Here is a 26444-nt window from a genome sequence, read left to right on the forward strand (position 1 = left end):
CCCCCTTCTCTGCTGTAATAAGGGCCCAGAGCTATAAGTGAGCAGGGAGAGATTCAGGCAGGAAGTGATCTCACACCAAGCTAATACTGCAGCTGCTATCCTAAACAAACTTAGAGCTTCTAGAGCTTTTTACTCAAGTATGGAAAATATTCTACAGAATAAATATAGCATTCTATCTAGCACTATTGCAGCTAATCTATTAGCAATAAAATGCCTCTGTAGCTTTCCTTCTCCTTTAAATAAACCCAATTGGCTGGTCTTGCTTCCAATAAGGATTAATTATATCTTAGTTGGGATCAAGTAAAAGGTACCGTTTTATTATTACAGAGAAAAAGGAAAATTTTTTAAAAATATGTAATATTTGGATAAAATGGAGTCCACGGGAGATGGCCTTTCCGTAATTTGAACTTTCTAGATAACGGGTTTATGGATAATCATACCTGTAGTATATTTTTAGATCATTAAGGTGCAAAGAACCTCACATTTGATATCACGTTTATAATTACAGAGAAAAAAAAAATATTTTTTTATTATTTGTAATGATGTGCAAATCTGTCCTGTTTCGCTTTGCCAAAAGATTTGCTAAATTGCGGAAAAACTTGCGAAATGCATTAAAGTCAATAGGAGACAAAAAAAATTTTATATGTGATTTTTTTTTCTCGCTCCAAATGCATTAAAGTCAATGGGCAGTTTTTTTCTTGTGGCGCCTTTTTTTGTCTCAGCGACTTCTTTTGTCCAAATGCATTCACGTCAATGGGTATTTTTTCTTTTTGTCTCAGCAGCAACTTTGTCTTGGCAGCTTTTTTCATCGCTGCAAAATGTATATATTTTTTATTGCCGCAGTTTAGTGAAAAAAATATGCAGATGGCGAAGTGTGTAATTTCACAGAGAATCCTTGCATGGTGAAAAAATGTGCTAATCGCTAATTATTTGTATAAAATGGAGTCTATGTGAGACAGCCTTTCTGTAATTCGGAGCTATCTGGATAATAGGTTTCCGGATCATGGATCTCATACCTTTATAGTCATAAATAGCCAAACATAGGAGCAGTAGCCATTAATTAATTTTCTTACTGTCAAAAAATGTTAGTTCTCTAAAAACAACCAGGGTTTCTGAATACAGTGAGTATACAGGGGAACCTTAATTTTACATATCCTGATTTTAAGTATTTCCTAATTTCACACTTTTTTTTTGGTCCTACCAATATGTAATGCATAATACATACCCGGATTGCATATATTTCTGCTTTTCTGGTCCCCTGAAAAAATTTAAAATTGGTGTTCTACTGTAGTCGTAATTGATGTCAATAACATATTTAGATTTAGTTTCACAAGCCAAGCACTGGGGAACAAATGATTCCGCACACTAGTGATGAGCGGGTTGGGTTTTACTTGACCCCGACCCGCCTCTTCCACTATTTATAGGTCCGCGCCATCGATGATGTCACAAAAGGGGCAGGGGCGGGGCAAACATGTGCCTATTAAATTAGAAGCTGGAAGCAGGAACCAGCAGTGTAAGGTCGCAGGCAGGGAGAGCGGACAAGAAGAACTCAATCCAAACCCGACTGCGACCCGCAAAGGAAGAACCCGTGGGTCGCGCATGTGTCGGGCCGGCCCACACATCACTACTGCACACAGTACAGCAAGCCCTAATACACAAAAGCCATGAATATCTTGTAAATTATATCCTTATAAACAGTGACTAGTGATGTAATATATAATAAATGTAATATATAATAAATAAAGTAGCCCTTGTTGGAAAATATGAGGCTATTAGAAGTAACCTTGAAGTTCCATGACCTGTATAAAAGCACTCGGCCTTCAGCCTTATGCTTTTATATGGTCACGGAACTCGTTGATGACTTCTAAGATCTTTGTAATTTATAATAGGGGGTACTTTATTCACTATATATTGTACAGTCAGAGGCAGCTTTATCAAGGGTCGAATTTAAAATTCTAATTTTCACGTTTTTTATGGTCAAATATGTCTAATTCAACTATTCAAATTCGATTCGAGTTTTTCAAAAAATTCAAACTCAGTTTTCAAGATTTATCATACTCTGGCCCTTCAAGAACTCAAATTCAACTATTCGCCACATAAAACCTGCCAAATTGCTGTTTAAGTCAATGGGAGATGTCAAGAGATCAATTCGGAGTTGTTTGCAGCCTCCCTGACATTCAAGGTTTTTTTATGATTTGATTCTATTTACCCGAGTTGAAAAAAATTAGATTTTTATAATAAATTTTAAATGGTCGAATTTTCGAGTTCCTGGCAGTTTATGGGATTTTTAAAAAAAAAAACTCACATGAATTAGAAATGTGACCCTTGATAAATGTGGCTTCAAGTGTAGGAAAAGGAGTCACAGTTTTCCAATGCTCTGCAATGGAGAGGACTGAGGAGAGTGTTCTGCAACTATCCCATTACAGATAGAATATTAATTTAGGAAACCCAGGTCACTACTAAAGTTGCACCCTCATCATATCCAGGGCACTTTTGTGCCAGCCAGGGATGATTTGATAAAGAACAGGCAGTGTCTATAAAAAATGTTCCATATCAGAATGTGAGAAAGGATTCCTATATATAGATATGCATAATTCCACCCCCTTCTCTCTCTCTTTATACTTTTAAAAGGTCTGACCCAAAGTCAGAGGCTTAGAAAATGAAATGATTCACATTCATCTACTGATTCACAGTGACAAGAAACCTCCAAAGATTTCCATTTTTATAAAAGTCAATAAAAGCAGGAGGCTGTAGAAGCACTTTGCTGCTTGCTCTGCCTTATTGCCAAATACAATATACAATGGAACAGTCTGTGCAGAACTGATGGTTGGACGTTGCCCTAAGTTCAGCTCTGGGGGCGCTTTCAGATATACAAGAGTTCTAGAACTACAATACTATTTTAAAAAGCCCATGAATATAAAGGATCTTCTATTATAAGCATGTAAAGGCAAACAAATAAAATCCAATTTTTTTCTTTCTTTAATGAAAAAGAAACCTATCTCCAATATATTTTATTAAAAAATGTGTACCGTTTTTATAAGAAACCTGACTGTATGAAGTGAACTTCTCCCTTCATTTACTGCTGTGGATTGAAATTGTCAGACGGTCCCTAAATGTTCTGCAGGGAAACAATCATACTTATGAACAGCAGGGGGAGCCCCCGCCTTACTTCTCAGCCATGCAGAACTCAAGCAGCTTTGTTTGTTTCACTGTAGAACAGTCAGTGACTGTGTAGAGATTTGTATTGGATTTTAGTTTTGTCTTTACATTCCCTTTAATGTTTCCAACTCCAGTGGCAGGGACACAGATCATGGAGCCACATTTAAACAGATCAACTGGGATTCTATTTGGAGGATTATTTTGCTGCAGCCACTGGTTCTGCAGAGTTGGAGAAAGTTTGTATTAAACAATACAAAAACGATAAAATCCACATTAGATTACATGACAACACAGGACCCAGTGCAGTCAGAAAATTCTGATTATTGATCAGTCTTGCGGTATCGGCTTCTGGCAGATATTATTTGACTTGTGCAGTTTTGATAATTTAGGACGATCCTTAAGCAGCTCAGACCACACGGAGCATGTGCACAGTCTTAGTCTTGCAAAGATGTTTAACAAAGTTACAAGATGGTGACTCCTTGTGGCCAACTTTGAAAGCATAAATCATTTGTTTGATTAGGTTTGTGGTGCTGTAAATTTATGTTTCTATTTAGTATACAAAATACAGCATTTCAAGCCTTATTCTATTTTAGACTTTACTTCCCCTTTAAATTAACTTTTAGTATGATGTAGAGAGTGATATTCTGAGATAATCTGCAATTTATTATTTTTGGTTATTTAGCTTTTTATTCAGCAGCTTTTTAGTCATTGCGTGAATACATCAACCAATATAATGTACAGGTAGGGGACCTGTTATCCAGAATGCTTGGGACCTGGGGTTTTCCGGATAAGGGATCTTTCCCTAATTTGGACCTTCAAACCTTTAGTCTACTAGAAAACCATTAAATATACCCAATAGGCTGGTTTTGCTTCCAACAAGGATTACTTATATCTCAGTTGGGATCAAGTACAAGCAACTGTTTTATTATTACAGAGAAAAAGGAAATATTTTTAAAAAAATTTGGATTATTTGGATAAAATGGAGTCTATGGGAGATTGTCTTGCCCTAATTCGGAGCTTTCCGGGTAACGGATCCGATACCTGTATTTATTTCTGCATTTAGTAGGAAAATGTACCCTTTTTTGGCAACAGCTCATTCGGTTGGGTCTACATAGAAGAGGTGCATACGAATTGGAGGGCTAATTTCTCTTTTCTACAGAATGAAAAATACAGAAAGAATAAAAGATGTAAAACAGCAGCAATTGGACAATATATAACAGTTCGAGCAACGGCCCTGTATTTAGCGTAATAACACTATTTTGTTAACGGCAGTTGAGGGTGACATGAAAGAGGTGCAATTGTTGTGTGCAATTTAGAGGCTGGAACAAAGCAATTCCAGCGCAATACTGACCACGTATGGAGCAATTTCACTGGTTCCCAAGAACAGAGTAGCATTTAAGATGATGATCGCTGTCATTGAGAGCAACAATAAAGTCACTGAAAATGCCCACGGCTGCTGAGTAACAATCACGGCATACAGGCTACAAAGGGCATATTAACACACATCAAGCTACAAATGAAAGGCACATTACCAAAGTAAACTCTCCTACAGCGTTCTACAATGATTGCCTGGCTGCTGAAAAGGGGCAATCAGAGAAAATGTGTTTTATTTAAGCCACAAATCACTGATCTGAGGGATCAATCCAACCACTGACTTATTAAAAGTGAAAGTCTGTGCAGATCCAGAGCAAACAAGGAAACCATTGGGCCTACGACTGGTCCAATTTAACCTTTAAAGGAGAACTAAAGAAGTAGGTAGAAATGTTATACATTATGTTTTGGGCTTCTGTACCAGACAAGGCAACCACAGCCCTTTTGCAGTAAAGATCTGTGTCTCCAAAGATGCCCCAGTAGCTCCCCATCTTCTTTTCTGCTGATTCACTGCACATGCTCTGTGCTGCTGTCACTTACTGAGCTTAGGGACCCACTCACAATATACAGTACACATAAGGCTGAATCAGGCCTTAATCAGAAATAAGGCTGATTAGTAATTACTACAGATAATTTCTACATGGCAGCACAGAAACCAGTGCAATTAGCATCAGAATTTAATAATCAGCCCTGTAGCATCATCTTATATTACAAACAAACCTCATTTTCTGCTGGATAATTAGTGACGACCCCTAAGCTTAGCTTCTCAAGAGCTGCTCAGAGCCCACTGAGAATGTGAGTGTCACAGACACTTTCCAAGATGGTGACCCCCTGTGACAAGTTTGAAGTCCTGGATCATTGCTGCTGCTATAAGTTCAGTATATAAAATATGGCATTTTTAGCCACATTCATTTTTAGTTCACCTTTAAAGGGGGAGTTCCCCTTTAAATAAATGTGTATGATGCAGGAAGTGATTTTGCAGTTGGTCCTTATTTTTATTTGTTGTGGTTTGTAACTTATTGAGCTTTTCATTCAATAGATCTCCCAGTTTAGAATTTCAGCAGCTATCTAGTTGCTAGGGCCCAATTTACCCTCGCAAACCAGGCAGTTATTTGAATGAACAGGAGAGGGGGTGAATACAAAAATAATAAAAAGTTGCAGTAATAATAAAATTTTAGCATCACAGAGCAATAGGTGTTTGGTCCGCAGGGGTCATCCGAAAGAGTCAGTAGATGAAGGCAAATAATTTAAAAAAATATAAAAGAAAGACCAGTTGAAATATTGCTAAGATTAGGCCATTCTATAATATACTAAAAGTTAACCTGAAGGCAAACCATTCCTTAAGTTCAACCAACTTTGTTGCAGTTGACACCAGACATTGGTCAGCCAAATTGATTGCAAACCGAATGAAAGTGCCAATGACTGAAGGTTTTTAGATTTTTTAGGTCTCCCAATTATTAATATTTGAGCTTGAAATGAGACCAATGATCTCTACAATCCCAAGTACAAACCACTATTCTGGCCACTAGCAGACAGCAGCTGCACAAACGCTGTATTGAACACATGCACCGAAATTTCCAGGGGGAAAGAGCCCATTGTCAGTTGTTCTGGTACAACAATACACCCATAGGATTTCAAGGTCAGAAACACAAATCAATGTAAAAAATAGAGAATAAAGGGATTGTTGGGAATGTGCTTATGTGATGCACAAATGAGGATGCACGTTGGGTTGCACAAAGCATAATACTGCACAGCATCAGCTGTTAGATGTTTCTATAGACGGGCACTATATAATGGCTGAGGGGAAGGGGTTATTTGACTGCTCCATATCACTGTAAGGATAATAAATTCAGCAGTTTTTCCGTTGTTTCTCTTTCCCAGGCATTGGGCTATATACCTCCCAACTGTCCCGTTTTTTTGACAGCTCAACCCGCAGTCCTGGGTTTGTTACTGAAATGTACCGACTTTCTCTTTAATCTCTAGCACTGAGCAGCCAGCAAAAGATACATTATTGGAGGGGTTGAACTTGATGGACTTTTGTCAACCCGATTTAACTATGCAACAAAGTTTCTAAAACTTAATTGGCTTTTGGCAGAGAGCCCTGCTTTTGTGCAAATTGTTACTTTTGTAAGAATTTAAGAGAGTCCATAAAAGACAACCTTCCCATAATTCAGAGCTTTCTGCATAATGGGTTTCCGGATAATAGATCTCATACCTGTACTGGGAGAAAGATTTATGATATCGGCAGTCCCAATACTTTCCTTGTCTATTGATGCCTCTAACTAGGACTGGACTGGGATTCAAAATAGGCCCTGGCATTCTAAGTACAAAGAGGCCCAAACAGCTCCCACCAGCCCACTTAGTAGTCACTTTCTATGGCATCTTATAGCAGCCCCTCTGGCACTTGCCAGAACCCACAGATTGACAGTAGGGGCCTGCCTCTAACCAATCCATTTAAAAAAGAAAAAGATTGTTTTGAATTAAGATCAAATACAGGTATGGGATCTGTTATTCGAAAACCCACTATCCAGAAAGCTTCGAATTATGGAAAGGCTGACTCCCATAGACTCCATTTTATTCAAATTTTTAAAACGGATTTCTTTTTTCTCTGTAATAATAAAACAGTAGCTTGTACTTGATCCAAACTAAGATATAATTAACCCTTTTGGAAGCAAAACCAGCCTTTTGGGTTTATTTAATGTTTTCATGATTTTGTAGTAGACTTAAGGTATGAAGATCCATTTCACGGAAAGATCCATTAGTCAGAAAACCTCAGGTCCTGAGCATTCTGGATAACAGGTCCAATACCTGTATATGTATATAGGAAATGTAAAAGGCTGCATATTCATGGTGTTTATCGCCTGAAGTCCAATGTTACCAAAAATTAGTACAAGTTATGGAATATACAACAGGCCTAAATGTCTTTACCCTTCATGTGCTGGGTTCTTTTTATTTAGTAAACACACGGCAAGACAAAGATTAAAAGGAAACCTGCAAAAGGAAATCTAGAGCGCCTACACAGACAGTCTACAACTTACAGACAGCATGCAGGAACTACATAACCCACAATGCATTGCATTGTGATGTTCTGTTCCTTATTGAAATCACGTGTGCAGGGAATTGTGGGGTTTGGAGGAGGCAGGCTGAGGACAGATGGCTGCTGATACAAATTAACAGTAGTCAGACAGCTCAGCAAAGTAGTCAGACAAATCAGCAGAAGAGCAGGGGGCTAGGCTTATGGAACTGTTCCAAACAATTAAAAATCACGAAAAGTCTGCATATTTTTTAATTGATGTAGATTGCAAAGTTGCTTGAAATAATGTTTACTTTTCAAAAAGCTTAAGTTATGTTTGTGTGGAGTTCCCCTTTAATATTTAAATGATTTATAGTAAAATGACGGTCTGGTGATCCAAATTAGAGAAAGATCCCTTATCTGGAAAAGCCCAGTTGCCAAGCATTCCTAATATCAGATCCTATACCTGTACTTTCTTGTTAGTGCCCTAGATTCTACAGGTAGAGGGTCTTAAAGGGTTAATAGTGTGTGGGTCATGATAACGAAATATCTTCTGTACATAAAAATGTAATAACACTAATGGACATTAGTACCTGCACAGCCATTGCTTTCTATACACGGTCTAATGTGAATGAAATGGGTTGATATTGATTAACTGAAAAGACCTTTGGTGTGCTGTAAGGCAAGTAAATGGAAAATATTCTGCATGCTAAACAGCATGATTTTGAACATAAACAGCCGTGGGTGTTGCAGAAAAGTTGCTAAGAATTTTTAGATTTCTTTCTAACGCTTAAAGGAACAAAAAATGTTTCTAATATAGTTAGTTATCAAAAAATGTAATGTATAAAGGCTGGAGTGACTGGATGTCTAACATTATAGCCAGAACACTACTTCCTGCTTTTCAGCTCTCTAACTCTGAGTTAGTCAGCGACTTGAAGGGGGGCCACATGGGGCATAAGTGTTTAGTGAGTTTGCAATTCAGCTCAGCTTCAAAACAGTAATGACCTATGTTCCACCTCTCCCCCGCCCCTCAAATCACTGATTGGTTACTGCCTGGTAACCAATCAGTGGAAACCAAGAGAGCTGCAAAGCAGGAAGTAGTGTTCTGGCTATTATGTTAAACACACAGTCACTCCAGCCTTTATACATAACATTTTTGGCTAACTAACTATATTAGAAACATTTTTTATTTTGCACAGCCTATCTATTTACCCAGTTTTTATTTTTACACTGATCAATTCCTTTAAGCATTTACATGATCTATTCAGAAATGTAGATTAATTTACAGCAAAATCTGAAACCAAAAGTGTAAGTAAAGTCACATTCCACTTCAGGTTGGTATGAGAACAATCAAAACAAATCTGCAGTTCACTACTGTGCAAACCAACCCCTCCCCTACAGCTAAAGCCTTTGGCAGGCTTTTAGACAAGGTGCAGCTCATTATACATTAACAGAGGATTTCTTAGCGGACAATTGATTTGTTCTAACTGTGCTCATAAAAACAGGAAGCAAAAGGTGACTTCACTTTCAATTTCAGACTTTGCACCGATTAGTGCAAAAAAAAAAAAAAAAAAAAAAAAAAATTCTTAAAGGGGTGGTTCATCTTTCAATTAATGTTTAGTATGTTTTAGAATGGCCATTTTTTTAAGCAACTTTTCTATTGGTTTTTATTTATTTTTAATAGTTTTTTTTAATTATTTGCCTTCTTCTTCTAAAACCTTCCAGCTTTCAAATGGGGGTCACTGACCCCATTTAAAGATTTTTGTTCTGTAAGGTTAGACATTTAGGGGGTTATTTACTAAGCTCCAAATACCCGAAATCCGAAAAATTTGTGATTTATTTTTTTTAAATCAGAATTTTAAATATTTTTTAAAAAGTTAAAGAATTTATTGTCATTTATTAAACCCCGAGGGCTAAAAAGCCCGAATATAAAAACACGGCATCTCAAACCTGTCGAGGTTGCATAAAAGTCAATGGGAACAGTCCAATTGATTTTTGGTTGTGTCGCGGGTTTCGGGCAATTTTACAATGTTTTTGGAGCTTTCGGGTGAAAATTTAGAAGAATTCAGAGATTTCGGGGAAAATTCACAAAAAAATCTTGAAAATCTGAGCTTTTCCCGCAAAGCAGATTTTCGGGAAAATATAATAATAAATAAGCGTTAAAAACCCGAGCGGGTTAGATCGGAGTTTGTAGCAGCCGATATTGAGATAAATTCGGACCTTGATAAATAAATCCCATGGTGTTATTGCTACTTTTTGTTACTCATCTTTCTATTCAGTCCAATTCAGTGCTAGGGTAATTTGGACCATAGCAACCTGATTGCGGACATTGCAAACTGGAGAGCTACTGAATAAAAAGCGAAATAATGCAAAAATCACCAATAATAATAAAAAAATAGCTTGCCCCGCCTCTATGCCTAAGGTACCTTCCCAGCACCCCCCAACCGTTGCGCCCTAGGCAGCTGCCTCTTCTGTCTACCCCTACTTCCAGCCCTGAACAAACATGTGAAGAAAGTCCCAAATAAGGGCTGTGATTGGCTATTTGCTATCCCCTATGTGGAATGGAAGCCTACCAAAAGGTCTGCTTGACAGTACACCTAGTTTTTATGCAACAAAAATGTTGCCTCTAAGCCTGAAATTCAAAAATAAGCACCTTCTTTGAGACCACTGAGAGCAACATCCATGGGTTTGGTGAGGAACATGTTGCTCAAGAGCCACTGGTTGGAGATCACTGCTCTAAGGAATCTATCATTCACCAGGGGCATCTAACTGAACATCTGCCTCTGAATCTATACCCTAGAGTTAATTAGAACCTTAGAGATTCCCCCGACAGGAATCTTACTCTTTACGTGAAGAAATATTCTAAAAACATTGACAACTGTAATAAAAAGCTTACCAAGATTTGGGAACACAATTAAATACTCTGCATTGCACTGAGGGCATGCAACTCGAGCGGTGCTGTTTCCTCTTTGCTTTTCATCGACCCATCTCTGGAGACATGCCTGATGCACCCACTTAGTAGACCCTCTGCATCTGCACGGCCTCACCCACTCTGCCGTTCGGTCATCCTCGTCAGTGGCAAAACACACCCAACAACTCCTGGATATAACAAACAAAAAAATATGCAATTATTAAATAGTTAAAGGAAAACTATACCCCCCGAACAATGTAGGTCTCTATAAAAAGATACTGCATAAAACAGCTCACGTGTAAAACCCTGCTTCATGTAAAGAACCCATTTTCATAATAATAGACTTTTTTTAGTAGTGTGCCATTGGGTAATTCTAAATAGAAAATTGCCATTTTAAAAAAACAAGGGCCGCCCCCTGGGATCAAGGATTCACGGTGCACAAAAACAAAGCAAACAAACCATACATATTAGGCCTGTATACATCTGTTATGTAAAGGGGAACTATCGCGAAAATGAAAATTAAATATTAGCTTCGGCATACTGAAACTTTCTAAATTAAAAATTTTGTACTGTTTCTGAAATCAACTTTATCTTCACTATTCCTCTCTCAGCATCTGTTTCTCCTCATTCAGGAGTTGGGTGTCAGATGAATGATCCAAGGGGACTGCTTCTGCCTAGAAGATGTATTAGAGCTCACTCTATTAAAATCACCATAAAGTCTCTCTACAAGCAGAATTTGTGCAAAAGGTTGTTATTTTGTTAGATTTTGTTTGTACTGGAATCAGTTATTTGCGTGAGCTCTAATACATCTGCTACGAAAGGAGCCCCCCTATAAGATATATAACATACCTTCCAACATTTCGGAAATAAAAAGAGGGACAAAGAAGTTGGTGCGCGTAGCCACACCCCCTAATTACCATGTTCATTTTACAAAATATGGCAGGTTATGAAAGTTTGAACACATTTCTGTGGTTGTTTTCAGTTATTCCAGTTTTGCTAATGAAGGTGAATTGACCTTTAAGCTGTGAGTCTAACTTTTCCGAAGGGACCGGTTATCTAATATTGTTACAATTACAATTATTTGCTTATCTGAAATGTTACAAAAGTTTCCAAGTGCACCTGGCGGCTGTTCTGGGCTCTCTGCCAAAAGCCAATTAAGTTAGAAACTTTGTTTCTTTTTCTGGCTGTTCAGTGCAGAGAAAAACAGAACTTTGCAGTACAAATGAGGGACTGCAGGTTGAGCTGTCAAAAGAGGGACTGTCCCTCTAAAAACGGTTGGGAGGTATGATATATTAGGTCATTAATCTGACACCCAACTGCTGCATGAAGAAAGAATGAAGAGAAAAAGATGCTGAGCGAGGGATAGTGAATAGGATAGGGATGCACCGAAACCACTATTTTGGATTCGGTCGAACCCCCGACCGAATCCAAAAAAGATTTGGCCAAATACCGAACCAAATCCTAATTTGCATATGCAAATTAGGGATGGGAAGGGGAAAACATTTTTTACTTCCTTGTTTTGTAACAAAAAGTTATGCGATTTCCCTCCCCACCCCTAATTTGCATATGCAAATTCAGATACGGTTCGGCCGGGCAGAACGATTCAATCCTGGATTCAGTGCATCCCTAGAATATAAACTTCATCATTTCAGAAACAGTACAGAATTTTTTATTGATTGTATTTAGAAAGTTTCTTACTTCAGTATGATGACGCGTGTTATAGTCCTTCAATGGACAAATGTTATATCTTGCTTGTTTTTGTAAAACCCAATAAAACTTTTAAAAGTATGATAAAGCTTATATTAAATTCATTTTCGCAATAGGTCCCCTTTAAATATTCCTTTGGGGGGGGGGGGGGTAAAGTTTTTCTTTAAATGGATACCCACACACTTCTTCATTATATACATTTTTTTAGGAGTCTGGTTGATATAAACTTGGTAACGCTGCTAGATTTGCCTGTGGCTTATCGGTTTGGCTCTAGGACCCGGGAATTGCATTTTTAATTAGTTTTGGAGGTATTCCAGACGATTAAACGTATCCCTGCAGGAGTTTAACTGCAGAAATGATAAGTGTCCAATATGTGATTTCAAATTCCTCCTTTTAGTCTCCAAGCAGAGATGCACATTTGGCTTTGCCTGATCATCGTTGGCTGGGAGTGCTGCTTCAGCAACTAAATCCACCGCCACAGTCATTTATAATTCAGGGCCTGCGGCATTTTGTCATATAAATGGCGGTGACGATGATCAGTATTGGTACAGCAGTGTCACACAGAACTGTAATTTACTGTAAAACTTGTGAGTAAATATTTGAAGCCTGTGCATTCTGCAGAGGTTTCGCCTTTTTTCTTCCTTCTGGATTTCACATTTACAAAGGCAAACAATTATTGGAAACTACGATTTCACAGACTACGTTTATTAGCAAGCCTCTTTTTAACCTCCAAGCGGTAGAATCATACGATAACCTTTTGTATAATTAAAGCTATAGCAAGCAATGAATAATGAATAGAAATTCCCTTGTATTCTCTCATCAGCCTTATCTCTTTCTATTGATGCACAAAGAGCTAAATAAAACCGTTTCAGCACAAAGCTCTCCGTTCTTGCCAGATTTTCCATTTTCTCTTGCTGAATAAAACATGACCTTGATCCAGGGACTGAATCAGGTCACTGCTCGAATAACAACCTGAATTGGAAAAGGCTGGCGTAGAGAAACAGCAGCATTATTGTTAGTAAGGCTGATCTCGCTCAGCGATGAGTGCACAAGACAAAAGGTTAGATGGATCCGGTAACGATTTCTTAAGATAAACATTGTTTTCTACATTAATACACCGGGGGGGGGGGGAATGAATTTTTGAAAAATGCAGAGATATAGTCAAGCCTCCGTGATAAGAGTAGCTCAAAACTGCAATAATATTTAGTGTTGCCTGAAATAATGTCCCTAAATGTCTACATGTGTAATTGGTCAGCGGCTGCCCAGGGTGACAAACTGCCATCAGGAGTGTCTGCAAGTAAGTAGGGGCTACTACTGTCCACTTAGCAGGTTGTTACATTGTAGCGTACAATTTAACATCAAAAAAAGTCCTTAAAGGAGAAGGAAACCCTGTAGAAAAAACCCTGTACCCCTTCCCCACGTAGGCCTCCCTCCAGGGAAATGCCCCATACTTTATACTTACCCCTCGTCGCAGATTCTGGCAGCGGACTACATGGCATCCATCTTCCGGGTCCTCGGTAAGCTGACTGGGAGATCGGTATGTCGGCGAATGCGCAGTTGGAGCAATTTGCCGGTATTCGAAAACTGCACACGCACCGAAATTGACGGAGATTGCCGATTTCCCAGTCAGCTTACCGAAGACCCAGGAGATGGATGCCGCGAAGTCTGCTGCCAGAATCTGCGACGAGGGGTAAGTATAAAGTATTTCCCCATGGGGGGGGTGGTTACGGGGTTTTTTTCTACAGGGTTTCTTCTCCTTTATGGACACCTGATTGTGGCCATTTCATCCGTCAACCTAACAAAATCAACACTTAGGGATGTATTTACAGTTTTTACACTGGAGACAAACATCACCATGATGTTGCCCATAGCAGCCAATTTGAAATCTCATCTACAAGTTAGAAAACAAACAAAAGCAAAGATCTGATTGGGTGCTATGGATATCTAGGGTTGCCACCTTTCCCCTCGACAAACTCTGAGGGGGAGGTGGGGGCCGTGACGTAGTGGGGGAGGGGGTTGTGACATAGAGGGGCTGGGCTGTGACATGTAGGGGTGGGGCTATGACGATTGGCGGGTCAATCTCAGGAAATCCTGCCCAGTTTTCCTCATTTGGAAAACCGGCAGCCAATTTTGACCAGAACAGCCCGTCAAAAAAAAAAAAAAAGGGCTGTCCAGGTCAAAACCGGACAGGTGGCAACCTAACAACATCACCGGTGGCACTGGTCCCCAATATTAATAAATATGAGTGCATACATTATAAAATATTATTACAGCATACCACCCACCATTTAGAAGCCATATCACATAAGCAACGCACTAGCATTGTTCTTATTAAAGTCAAACCCAGTCATCTCCGAATGGACATGATGCGGAGAACATTGAACACCACCCTATACCACCGGCTCAAAGATTGCAGGTAATCATGGCTGACCCTTTTGTTTTTTTTCAGCCATTACCCATATACATTTTGGAGGCATGCCCGTTTGTCAGCTGTACCATCCACAACCATTATTCACCATGGGATCCAAGTGTCAGTGGCTTAACTTATTCATAGGAATTCACACCTCTGAACAAACCCTACTTGGAATTGCTAATACTATCAGCAGAATTATTTTCCCAGCAACAGGATCCAACTGCGCTCCATTTCCTACACGGTACTTAAAAGTGTACCCTTTCCGTTTTATATTCGAAACCGTGAAGTCTGCGAAACTTCAAAAATATTTTGCATGATCGTCGCAATTGACAACTTTCTAGATTGTCCAAGGGCAAGATAATTGGGTACTGGCAAAGGCAAAATAACCTTCACTACAGTAAACATAAAGACTCAAGTAAGGAAAAGCAAAAAGGGAGAGAGAGAGACAAGATCAAGTAACAAGATAACTGCCTCTCAGTTTACAATGTTTGAAATTATTTATAAGACTCCTACTGGAAATGGTTGTTGAATATTTACACTTGTCAAGTCCTTCAGAAGGTATCAATTATTAAAAGAGAACATGAATTAAAGCGAACATATCGCAGATGAGAGGCTGGAGTAGAAATGTTCATGGAGATATCCATCAGTCAAATAAATATATAGAAAGGCATGAAACAGTCTACTTATAGGACAAACAGCATTTTTAAGACAGATTCTTCACCAAAGGAAAATGTAAAAAAAAAATGGATTAGGCCATGTCTATGTAGTTCAGCCTATTTACAGCCCAATGAACTTCTCCTTGAACCATCTGTCAGATACTTTCAGACACATGAATTATTTTAAGCACCTAAGAATGCTTAGCAAGACAAGCTAGATAAATATGATGTGAAACAAATCTGCAAAATATATTGGGTATCCGACACCCGTTCAAATAAATACACCATGAACACAGTTATTTCTACAGGGGCCACATGATAATATTCATTATGCTGGGACTGAGGGATGTTCTGAACCCCACAACAAACCTTTACACCCACTTTGTTTACTTTTTCTCTGTAATAATAAATCAGTACCTTGTACTTGATCCAAACTAAGATATAATTAATCCTTATTGGAAGTAAAACTGGCCTATTGGGTTTGCATCCCGAGCGGAATTTGGAGCTGGGAAACCTATGGACTGACTGTATATACGCTAATCAAAAGTGTAAATATGTGAGTACAATTTATATTTCTACAGAATATTTATTAAAAAGGTTTTTATACAATATTGAGCACATCTTTCCAGAGGCTAATGATGTCCTGCAACTGAGGAGTAACCATGTATCAATGCTAGCTACTTACATAAATGTTTGTGAGTATTCACTCTTACCCCATAGGAGGGGATAACACTTTTTAAAAGATTGGTTAAAAGGATAAACTAACCCTGAGGTGAAGGGAACTAAACACTTCCCCTATTAAAGTTTAACCTCACGGTATTGAAAAACAAGAAATACTACACTATATACTTCTTCCCTTCTATCCCTGAGCTTTTCTAGCGCTGGTTCATCTACAAAAAAAAAAAGACCCAATGCATGAAAAAGAACTTTCAACATGCAGAGCCAACCCATAATCAGCAAAGAAGACTGTTAATCGATATTTCTCTTAAACAAGTTAATGGAACTGGAGAGATGATTCTGGCAGGATACACAAGAAGTGTCTCCAGTGATCACATTTATAGGACGGAGGGAATGGGAAGTCCATTTGGCTCCAACCTTTAAGAGAATTTTGTATGAGCTCTTGCTGCTCTCATAGTCTGATGAATTCCCTTCTGGGGTCGCTAAAATTTTAGCTCAAAAATCCTACACACATTTCTTGCAATTTTAATGCATTTTTTTTTGCACATCAGTATTTGAGACATAGAGATGCCACATCATTTAAAGACTACAAAATATAGATAAGCCATAAGACTATGCAGCTGAAATTGATGTAAATGATAGCACACTTCCAAAGAGATTTAATTAAACTTATTGGTTGGAAAAACACTGCCTCCTTCAAACATTCCCAAATTAAAAATTCAGCCATTTTTGCCATACATTGCCCATTTACCCTAGGATTACATTTAGGGGGTTATTTATCATAGGTCAAATGTTGGCGTTATTTATACCTTGAATTAACTCACAACTCAAATTGTTTCTTATTTAAGAAAAAGCTTGATTCTGCGAGTTCGAGTTGTAGATGGTGTATTTTCGGATTCAAGCTATTTCCAGGGTCGGGGTATAATTTTTTTTAAACCAAAAATGTGAATTTTGACCAAAAAAAATCAACTTGAAAACTCAAATGTTTGTGGAAAACACAACTCGAACCTTAATAAATAACCCCCTACATCTTAAATCCTTTTTAACAGCAGGAAGAGAGATGGCCCCACAGATATAACAGATAAAACACCATTCTATTGAACAGGTCGTATCTGTTATGTGCTTTGTAATCTGTGCCTTCTCTTTTTTTGCAGCTTGAATGGCTGCCCCCATGGCTACACAGCAGCTTATTTATATAAACTATAATAGTGTTTCTGAAGCAAACAAAAAGCTTTTACCAATGCATGCTAACACAATATTATATGTTAATTACTTTAAAACACTTTCATTTTACTGTCCCTTTAATGTACTAATGTATTTTCCATGTTGGTTGAAAGAAGTTAAGTACACAACATACAAGGCATTGCCAAAGTTCAAAAATATAAACCACGTCCTTTGGTAATTCTAAACCAACATCAAAGTTAAAATACATAAACGAAAAACAATTGGAAAACCTAAAACAACTTCTATACTAATTAAACATGGCATATAGCTGTAGAATAGATGTTAAATACAATCCAAAATGAACTAAAGTATTATTTTAGAAACAGAATTGCTTCTGCCATATGCTCCCTCAAGGAAGCTATTAAATCTGATTTGATTATTTTCAGTGATTGTTTTTCAAGTTATTATGAGTCGGAGTCTAGAGACCTGCAGTGGGTTGGACAGGTTAACCCAAAAAGAAAAAACAGGTACCCTTTGGGATGAGGGTAGGTTTTTCGGGTGCGGGTATAGATGCGGGTCGGGTTGCAGGTCTCATATAGTTCTTATCTTATGTTATATTGTATATATTTTACTACTTTTAAAACTTTACAAAACTTTTTTCTGTCTTTGCCCACTTTTTACGATGTCACTTCTGGTTTGCAGCAACAGCACTTCCTGTTTAATGGTGGTCGGCGGGTTGCGGATCAGGTTGCGATAAGGCAGTTGCAGGCCAGAGTCGGGTAGCAGATCCAAGTGGGTAAATACGCGGGTTCGGGTCGTGTCTCAAAAAAGTGGTTCCATGCAGGCCTCTATCGAAGTCGATACATGGCGACTCCAGATACCCAAAATTGCTCCCGACTCCACAGCTCTGGGTGTAATAAACATACCCTTTACATATATCATGTAGTGAACGCTTCATATGGTCCACCATCCAAGTGCCCTGGATATTGCTTGTTGAATACATTTCCGTAGAAGGAACATGCTGTGCAGAGTCTGCCCTTATATAACATGGTCTACTGAAGGGAAGTAAAAAAACTAAACTAAAATGTATACTGTACATTCCTTTTAATATGTATTATTTGGATCATTGAAAAAGTAACGTTTTGCAATACAAGCAAATGCATACCAGTTAGTAACGCATAAACACGCTTTTAAGCTTATTCTTCTGAACCGTTTTTCTTTTTTTTTCTTAATGAAATTAGACATTTGGCTTTTAACAGCTGCTGATGTTAGTTATAATTCCTGTTAAGTATGCATATCAGTATATTCCATTTCCATGTGCTGAGCTAGAACAGCATTTAATTAATACACACATATGCTGATTTTATCCTTCATTAGCCATTTAATCTGAAAGTATTTAAATTTCACTTTAAATAACTAAAAGGAATATCTTTAGCTTAATCAACATCATTTGCATATTCCATAAATGTAATCTTCAAACGAAACGGCAAAACCGACTTTGCCGTCTCAATGGTATAAAACATCTTAGCAATGTCCTTCTTGAATTCTTATTTTTTGCTCTTTTGAACCAACAGATATGAAAAAAAAAAAAACAACTAATGTCTGAGTCAATCCTCAACAAACTTTCCATTCGGCTTTCTGCTGAAAATACTTTTTGCTACTTTTTAATTAGGAAATATGCTAGATAAAGAGCAGCTTCTTATACAGAGGGATTCTCAGCCCAGGAAATGACAGGAAGTAGAACATGCAAGTTTAGATTTTGCCCTGTTTAATGCAAGAAATAACAAAAACATACGTTACCCTAATAAAAACAATAGGCAGAAAGTACATTCAGTAAAAGCCCTATTCACTGAGCCATGTGGGGTGTTCTGCCCAATTAAGTTTTCAAGTTGGTTAATTTCCTAGGAGCTCTTGTAGTTTAGCATTGTTGTTTCAGCTAAAAACAATTTCTAACCCATAAACAGGGGCCACAAAATGGAATATATATATATATATATATATATATATATATATATATATATATATATATATATATATATATATATATATATAAATAAAAACGGGAGAGCTGCTAGAAATAGGCTAGAAAAGAGGTAGGCTAGAAATGTTGTACATTATGTTTTGGGTTTCTATACCAGCCCAAGGCAACCACAGCCCTTTAGCAGTAAAGATCTGTGTCTCCAAAGATGCCCCAGTAGCTCCCCATCTTCTTTTCTACTGATTCACTGCACATGCTCTGTGCTGCTGTCACTTACTGAGCTTAGGGACCCACTCACAATATACAGTACACATAGTATATAAATGTCACAATATAAGGCTGATTAGTAATTAATACAGATAATTACTACATGGCAGCACAGAAACCAGTGCAATTAGCATCAGAATTCAATAATCAGCCCTGTAGCATCAGCTTATATTATAGGCCAACCTCATTTTCTGCTTGATAATGAGCGACGACCCCTAAGCTTAGCTTCTCAACAGCTGCTCAGAGCCCACTGAGCATGTGAGTGTTGCAAACACTTTCCAAGATGGTGACCCCCTGTGACAAGTTTGAAGTCCTGGATCATTGCTGCTATTGACAAGATGAAACTTTAGGCTGGTGCAATAAGTGCAGTACATAAAATATTGCATTTTTAGCCATATTCATTTTTAGGGCTTAGTTCTCCTTTAACATTCAATACACTTACACAAAGTTGTATATAAGCCTACTGCACAGCGTTATATAATTTGGGGGCAGAAAAACTGTAAAGCAAACGAACATTAAAGATATTTTAAAAGCCTCTGTGATAGAACATTACTCTGTGAACATTTATTACTTGCCTTTCTGAATTTTATTACTGACATAATGCCTTTAGCTAGGAGGTAACTGAAAAACAATGCTGACAGCATAATGAAAGTAAAAGCCAAGAAAACCATATCATTATAAGAGAAATTAACATTCTCTTAAAGGTCTGTTGTAAGCCATTAAAACACAAATATATTCATACTGCTGGAAATGTTTCCAATTACTGGAAGTAAGTCTAGTACAGATACTTATTAATATTCAGCATTCTCCAGAAGCATTTACAAAAGAGTTTTATTTTTGGTTAAATAAAAAGAAACACAAAACATTAATTTGCAAAACTGCAATCTGATACCATGTGTTCCCAGTACAAATATTGTATTAAAATGGCTGATTCAACCGCGTGTGTCTTTTAATATAAGAGAGAAACTAGGACACAGGGAAATAACACTATAGGGACGTTGATTTGCCCCAAACCAGTGGTTGCAAAACTATTTTTAAGACAAGAAGTGTATGCTGTATTGATATACAGGTATGGGATCCATTATATGGAAACACGTTATCCAGAAATCCCCGAATTAAGGAAAGGCCTTCTCCCATAGACTCCATTTTATCCAAATAATCCACATTTTTAAAAATTATTCCATTTTTCTCTGTAATAATAAAACAGTAATTTGTATTTGATCCCAACTAAGATATAATTAATCCTTATTGGAAGCAAAACCAGCCTATTGGGTTTATTTAATGTTTACATTTTTTAGTAGACAAGGTATGAAGATCCAAATTATGGAAAGAACAGTTATCCAGAAAACCCCAGCACCCGAGCATTCTGAATAATCTCATGGTCCCATACCTGTACTGTAAAATATGTGCAAACCAGTTTATAATCTTAATACTCCTTGTACCACCATTAAAAAGGGGTTTTCACCTTTAAATTAACTTTAAGTATGATGTAAAAAGTGTATTTTGCTTTTTATTCAGCAGCTCTCCAGTTTGAAATTTCAGCAATCTGGTTGCTGGGTCCAAATTACCCTAGCAACCATGCACTGATTTGAATAAGAGACTGGAATATGTATTAGAGAGGCCCTGAATAGAAAGATGAGTAATAAAAAGTAGCAACAACAATACGTTTGTAGCCTTACAAAGAAGAAAAATAAAGACCAATTGAAAAGTTGCTTAGAATTAGTCATACTATAACATACTAAACGTTAACTTAAAGGTGAAACAACAACAAAGGTGAAACAACACCTTTAATGATTTAGAGAATGCATTTTGGGTCAGTCATCTACTAGGAACTTACCACCACCTAGCATATCTTCTCAATGACCCCATAGAACTCCTAGGTGCCAATAGTGACATAATGAAGGTAGCAGCCAGCTACCAGGTGTGTGATCAATTATCTGGAAACCCGTTATCCATAAAGCTCTGAATTACAGAAAGACTTCCATAAACTTCATTTTATCCAAATTTTAAAAACGGATTTCTTTTTCTCTGTAATTATAAAACAGTACAGGTATGGGATCCGTTATCTGGAAACTCGATATCCAGAAAGCTCTGAATTACGGAAAGGCCATCTCCCATAGATTCCACTATAATCAAATAATCCATTTTCTTTTTCTTTGCAATAATAAAACAGTAGCTTGTACTTGACCAAAACTAAGATATAATTAATCCTTATGGGAAGCAGAATCAGGCTATTGGGTTTATTTACTGTTTACATGATTTTCTAGTAGACTTAAAGTATGAAGATACAAATTACAGAAAGATCATTTATCCGGAAAACCGCAGGTCCAGAGCATTCTGGATAACAGGTCCCATACCTATAGTACTAAGTAATATAATTTCAAACATAGACTTTATGGAGCCCTATAGGGTAGTCTACTCTATACATAGATAGCGAAGGGTTCACTGCCTAGTAGCTCACACACTTCAATCAACTTGAATCCACAAACCATTGAAAGAACAAATAAACCCCCTTATTTATTATTCTGTTTTGTAAGAGAAGGTGCTGTCAATTCAACCAAAGTCTCAAACAAAATAATGAAAGCAGCGCACCTCCAAATAAAATGTATCTTGCTGAAAGCATCCAAAAGAAATGCAAGTTGCTTTATCAACACAAAGGACGGTAATACAGCTTACACAAACTACCAGGGACCTGTGAGAACGCGGCCACGTTATTAAAGAAAATAAAACAACTTAAACGCTTAACTCCCAAGTACAGTTGCCGACAAAGCAGTTCATTAATAAAATGAGCACAAAGTCGAACAAGGAAAGAGTGAAAATCTTTTTTGTAATGCTCGTTTGTTTCCAGAAAATAGTTGGAAAAAAAGAAAAACTAGAAAAAGAAACTAGATTATATTAAAAAATATAAGCCGTTAAACAAAGGTCATGCCAATGTTCCCGGCGCCTTCCAGAAGCAGAATTACAGAGATGTGATTTGGAAATGGACTTTTAAAGCGGAATTGTGCCCTGAGAGTGTGAAGGGCAATGTTTTATCCACCTCATAAATTGTTTCAACTCATTCAAACCATCCTCATGAGCCACAGCCACACATTTGTGTATCTTATGCTAGAAAATGCATAGAAAAGCAGACACACATTACAGGTGTGAGACCTGTTATCCAGAATATTCAGGACCTGGGGTTTTTCAGATAATGGATCTTTCCGTAAATTGGAAATGGGCTGGTTTTGCTTCCAATAAGGATTAATTATATCTTAGTTTAGATCAAAAACAAGTTACTGTTTTATAATTACAGAGAAAAAATCATTTTTTAAAACTCTGATTATTTGGATAAAATGTATTCTATGGGAGACAGCCTTTCCGTAATTCGGAACAGATCCCATACCTGTAATATGAATATGCAAGGACCAACCTTTGGCTGACATCTATTATTCATGAGAAATAACAGTTGGGGGTTATTTATTAAGAATCGATTTGTGTTTTCCACAAAAATTCGAGTTCATGTTTTTGTTTAAAAATACCATATTCAGTATAAAAAAAATAAAATAAAGAGAATATTAGCTCTACTTCATAAATACACCATCTAAAACCGGTTGAGGTAATGAAGGAGTCAATGGCAGAGGTCCCTTGAACCATTTGAAAATGTTAATAGCCTTCATGATGTTCGGGTTTTTTCGGAGGGTTTTGCCCGAAAACTTGATCGATTCTAGTTTTTTCCTGGACGAAACCTAGATTAATTTGAGTTTTTTCTTAAATTAGAAACCATTCGAGTTGTGAGTTCATTCGTGGTATAAAGCCCCTAATTGTAGAATCTATGACACATGTAACAGCCCATGCCACAGATTCCGTCTGCTCAAACAAAGGTCATACTCATTACTCGTGTCCCCGCACGCAAGCTATTGAGATACCTGGATAAAGTGATAATTTATAGATGCACTCGTTTTTATTCATTGACTCAAGGTACATTTATTCACTCAGTTATACCAATATGGTTTACTATGCCCTTCCTCCTTCTGCCTTTACAAAATAATCTCACAAATCCAGTCCAATTCATAGGTGGTGAGCTGATAGAGACAAAATTCTCTTTAAATAATAACCTAAGATGTCTGTTATAGATAGGACTTTATTGCTTTTTTGCGCTTTATTTGCTTTTTTTAAATTTAAGAAAAGCTAAAAAAATAAATACAGGAATGGAATCCGTTATCAGGTAACCTGTTATCCAGAAAGATCTGAAGACAGTCTTTCACAGACTCTGTTTTATGCAAATAATCCAAAACAGTACAATACCTTGTAAAAAACAAAGATAAAATGAATTCTTGTTGGAGGCAAAACCAGCTTATTGGGTTTATTTAGGGGCATATTTATTAAAGGTTGAATTGTGTTGAGTTGTATTTTTTGTTTAAGTCAAAACTCAAATTTTCAGGGAAAAAATTCAAAAAATTTTCACGATTTATTATACCCCGAAGCTGGAAATAGCTTGAATCTAAAAATACACCATCTAAAACCTGTCAAGGTCATGTAGTCAATGGCAGGGGTCCCTTGAACCATTTGAAGATGCCAATAGTCTCCATGATGTTTGAGTTTTTTCCAGTGGGCTTTGCTCGAAAACTCTATCAATTTGAGCGATTCACATTTTTTCCCTCTGAAAACTTGATGATTTCAAATTTTCGGGGGGTTCAACTCTAATTCACTGATTCAAGTTTTTTTCCATTCCAGTTTTTTCTTAAATAATAAAAAAATTGAGTTGCGAGTTCATTCGAGGTATAAAAAAACCTCACCAAGCTCTAAAATTCGACCCTTAATACCCGTAATAATAATCTGTGAATATAATCGTTGCCACATTTAGCTGTCCGGAGTCATGTGAATTTAAAGGGGTCAGATTTGGAATCGTGCAAAAGTACTGGGATTTGGCCCATTGATAAAGTGAATCCATATTTGCTTTCAGAAGGGTACAGATCCATTTCAAGACAAGCACAACTGCTACTTCTTGATTTCCCAACCAGTGCATCTTCCCCATGGTCCCATCAGATGCTTGTATAGGCCTTAGAGTGTCTGTAATAGACTCAATGGGCAGTTTTCCTAAAAACACATTGCAATAAGACAATAAAGGTGTTCAAATGACAGACAACATTAGAGGAAGAAAGAGATGACATAGAGGTTTGAACACCAGGCAGAGACATATTTAAGCAGCACATTATGACAGACTATCTGAATCAAGTAGGTTTTATCTCCTGTATATGACTACATTTCTATCAGCATACATAGCTTATGGCGCGGCTTAAAGTTTTATTTGTATCTGGTTAAAGTTCTGAGCTCCCAGCTAAATACATTGCAGGTGGAAGTAATGACACACTTTGTAATGATGTTCTTCTATAAATCAAATTTAGAGTACCTGGGAGGCACATACTAGCATTCAAATCATACATCTGAATTATGGCTCTAACACTACTCATGTCTTCAGGGATGCGTTTGTACCACCAGGCAAGCCATTTGCATCGAGCGTAATGAATCTCTGGAGTTGAACGCCCCGAGCTAAATATGCAGCAAAGTATAAATGAGAAAGTTATATGAAAAACAAAAATATACTAAATAGCGTTGCCTTAGAACACTGAGCTCATAAAGAAATGGGGGGGAAAAAACAACCTGACTGACTACTAAATCAGTATGGAAATGACCTTTGCCAGTCAGTTAAAAATATCATCTTTTATATAGCATGCAATAATCAACATAAAGTAGCATATTTATAAGGCTTAAATGTCGTGAAATGAGAGTTTGCAGAGATTGTAGGAACTTTGGATAAAACTTTAAAGGAAATGTTTTACTCTGATACAGGTATGGGATCCATCATCTGGAAAATTTCACATTTTTTCCCTCTGAAAACTTGATGATTTCAAATTTTCGGGGGGGGGGGGGTTCAACTCTAATTCACTGATTCAAGTTATTTTCCATTCCAGTTTTTTCTTAAATAAGAAAAAAATTGAGTTGCGAGTTCATTCGAGGAATAAAAAAACCTCACCAAGCTCTAAAATTCGACCCTTAATACCCGTAATAATAATCTGTGAATATAATCGTTGCCACATTTAGCTGTCCGGAGTCATGTGAATTTAAAGGGTTCAGATTTGGAATCCTGCAAAATTACTGGGATTTGGCCCATTGATAAAGCTTATCCATATTTGCTTTCAGAAGGGTACAGATCCATTTCAAGACAAGAACGAATGCTACTTCTTGATTTCCCAACCAGTGCATCTTCCCCATGGTCCCATCATCTGGAAAACCATTATTCGGAAACCTCCGAATTACAGATTGGCCATCTCCCACAAACTCCATTTTATCTAAATAATAAAATTTTTTAAAAATGATTACCTTTTTCTCTGTAATAATAAAACAATATCTTGTGTCCACATTATTCTATGCAAAAAAACTGGTGGTAATGAAGTAGATGAGCCCATATCCTCCCACTATTAAATTATGGAGAGAACTAATAAATAAAACACTACCACTTATTAAGCTGACATATATTGCAAGAGGTTCGTCCACAAAATTCGATAAAATTTGGGCATTATGGCTTGAGGCCAATCCGGCAATCCAATTGCCTAACTCCCCAAAATAAAGTACTTATTCTGTTTCACTCGACCACCCACTATGGCTCACGATATTTGTATAATACATGATATGATCTTGGCTTGCTTGTATAAATAAGGACTCGGTGCACAATTCCACATGTTGTGTTAATGTTTATTGTTGTTGTAAAAGCCATAAATAAATATCTTTAAAAAAAACCAAAAAAAAAAACAGTATCTTGTACTTGATCCCAACTGAGATAGAATAAATCCTTATTGGAAGCAAAACCAGCTTATTGGGTTTATTTAATGTTTACATGATTTTCTAGTACACTTAAGATATGAAGATACAGATTATGGAAAGATCCATTATCCAAAAAACCTCAGGTCCCAAGCATTCTGGATAACAGGTCCCATATTTGTACTACTTTTACCACAACTTTGACCTTTTACTCTTTCCTTATGCAGTATCGTCGAAAAGTGCCCACCATCGATAGACTATGGAAATATTTAGCTCATCGTTACCGTTAGTAATTGGACAGTACTGTCTCTATCAAAGCAAAGCAAAGT

The 26444-nt window shown here is 37.2% G+C and overlaps 1 protein-coding gene across 1 annotated transcript in view; it reads right to left on the reverse strand.

Annotated features, from left to right (window-relative positions):
• The window catches only part of marchf5.L (membrane associated ring-CH-type finger 5 L homeolog), a 50132-nt gene that overhangs the window by 17881 nt on the left and 5807 nt on the right, over positions 1 to 26444 (reverse strand). The window contains 1 exon segment of the mRNA NM_001092666.1: positions 10440 to 10642. Within this exon segment, the coding sequence (NP_001086135.1) occupies positions 10440 to 10642 (203 nt within the window).

The sequence above is a fragment of the Xenopus laevis genome, chromosome 7L (genome assembly GCF_017654675.1).
Source record: "Xenopus laevis strain J_2021 chromosome 7L, Xenopus_laevis_v10.1, whole genome shotgun sequence".
NCBI classification, from domain to species: Eukaryota; Metazoa; Chordata; class Amphibia; order Anura; family Pipidae; genus Xenopus; species Xenopus laevis.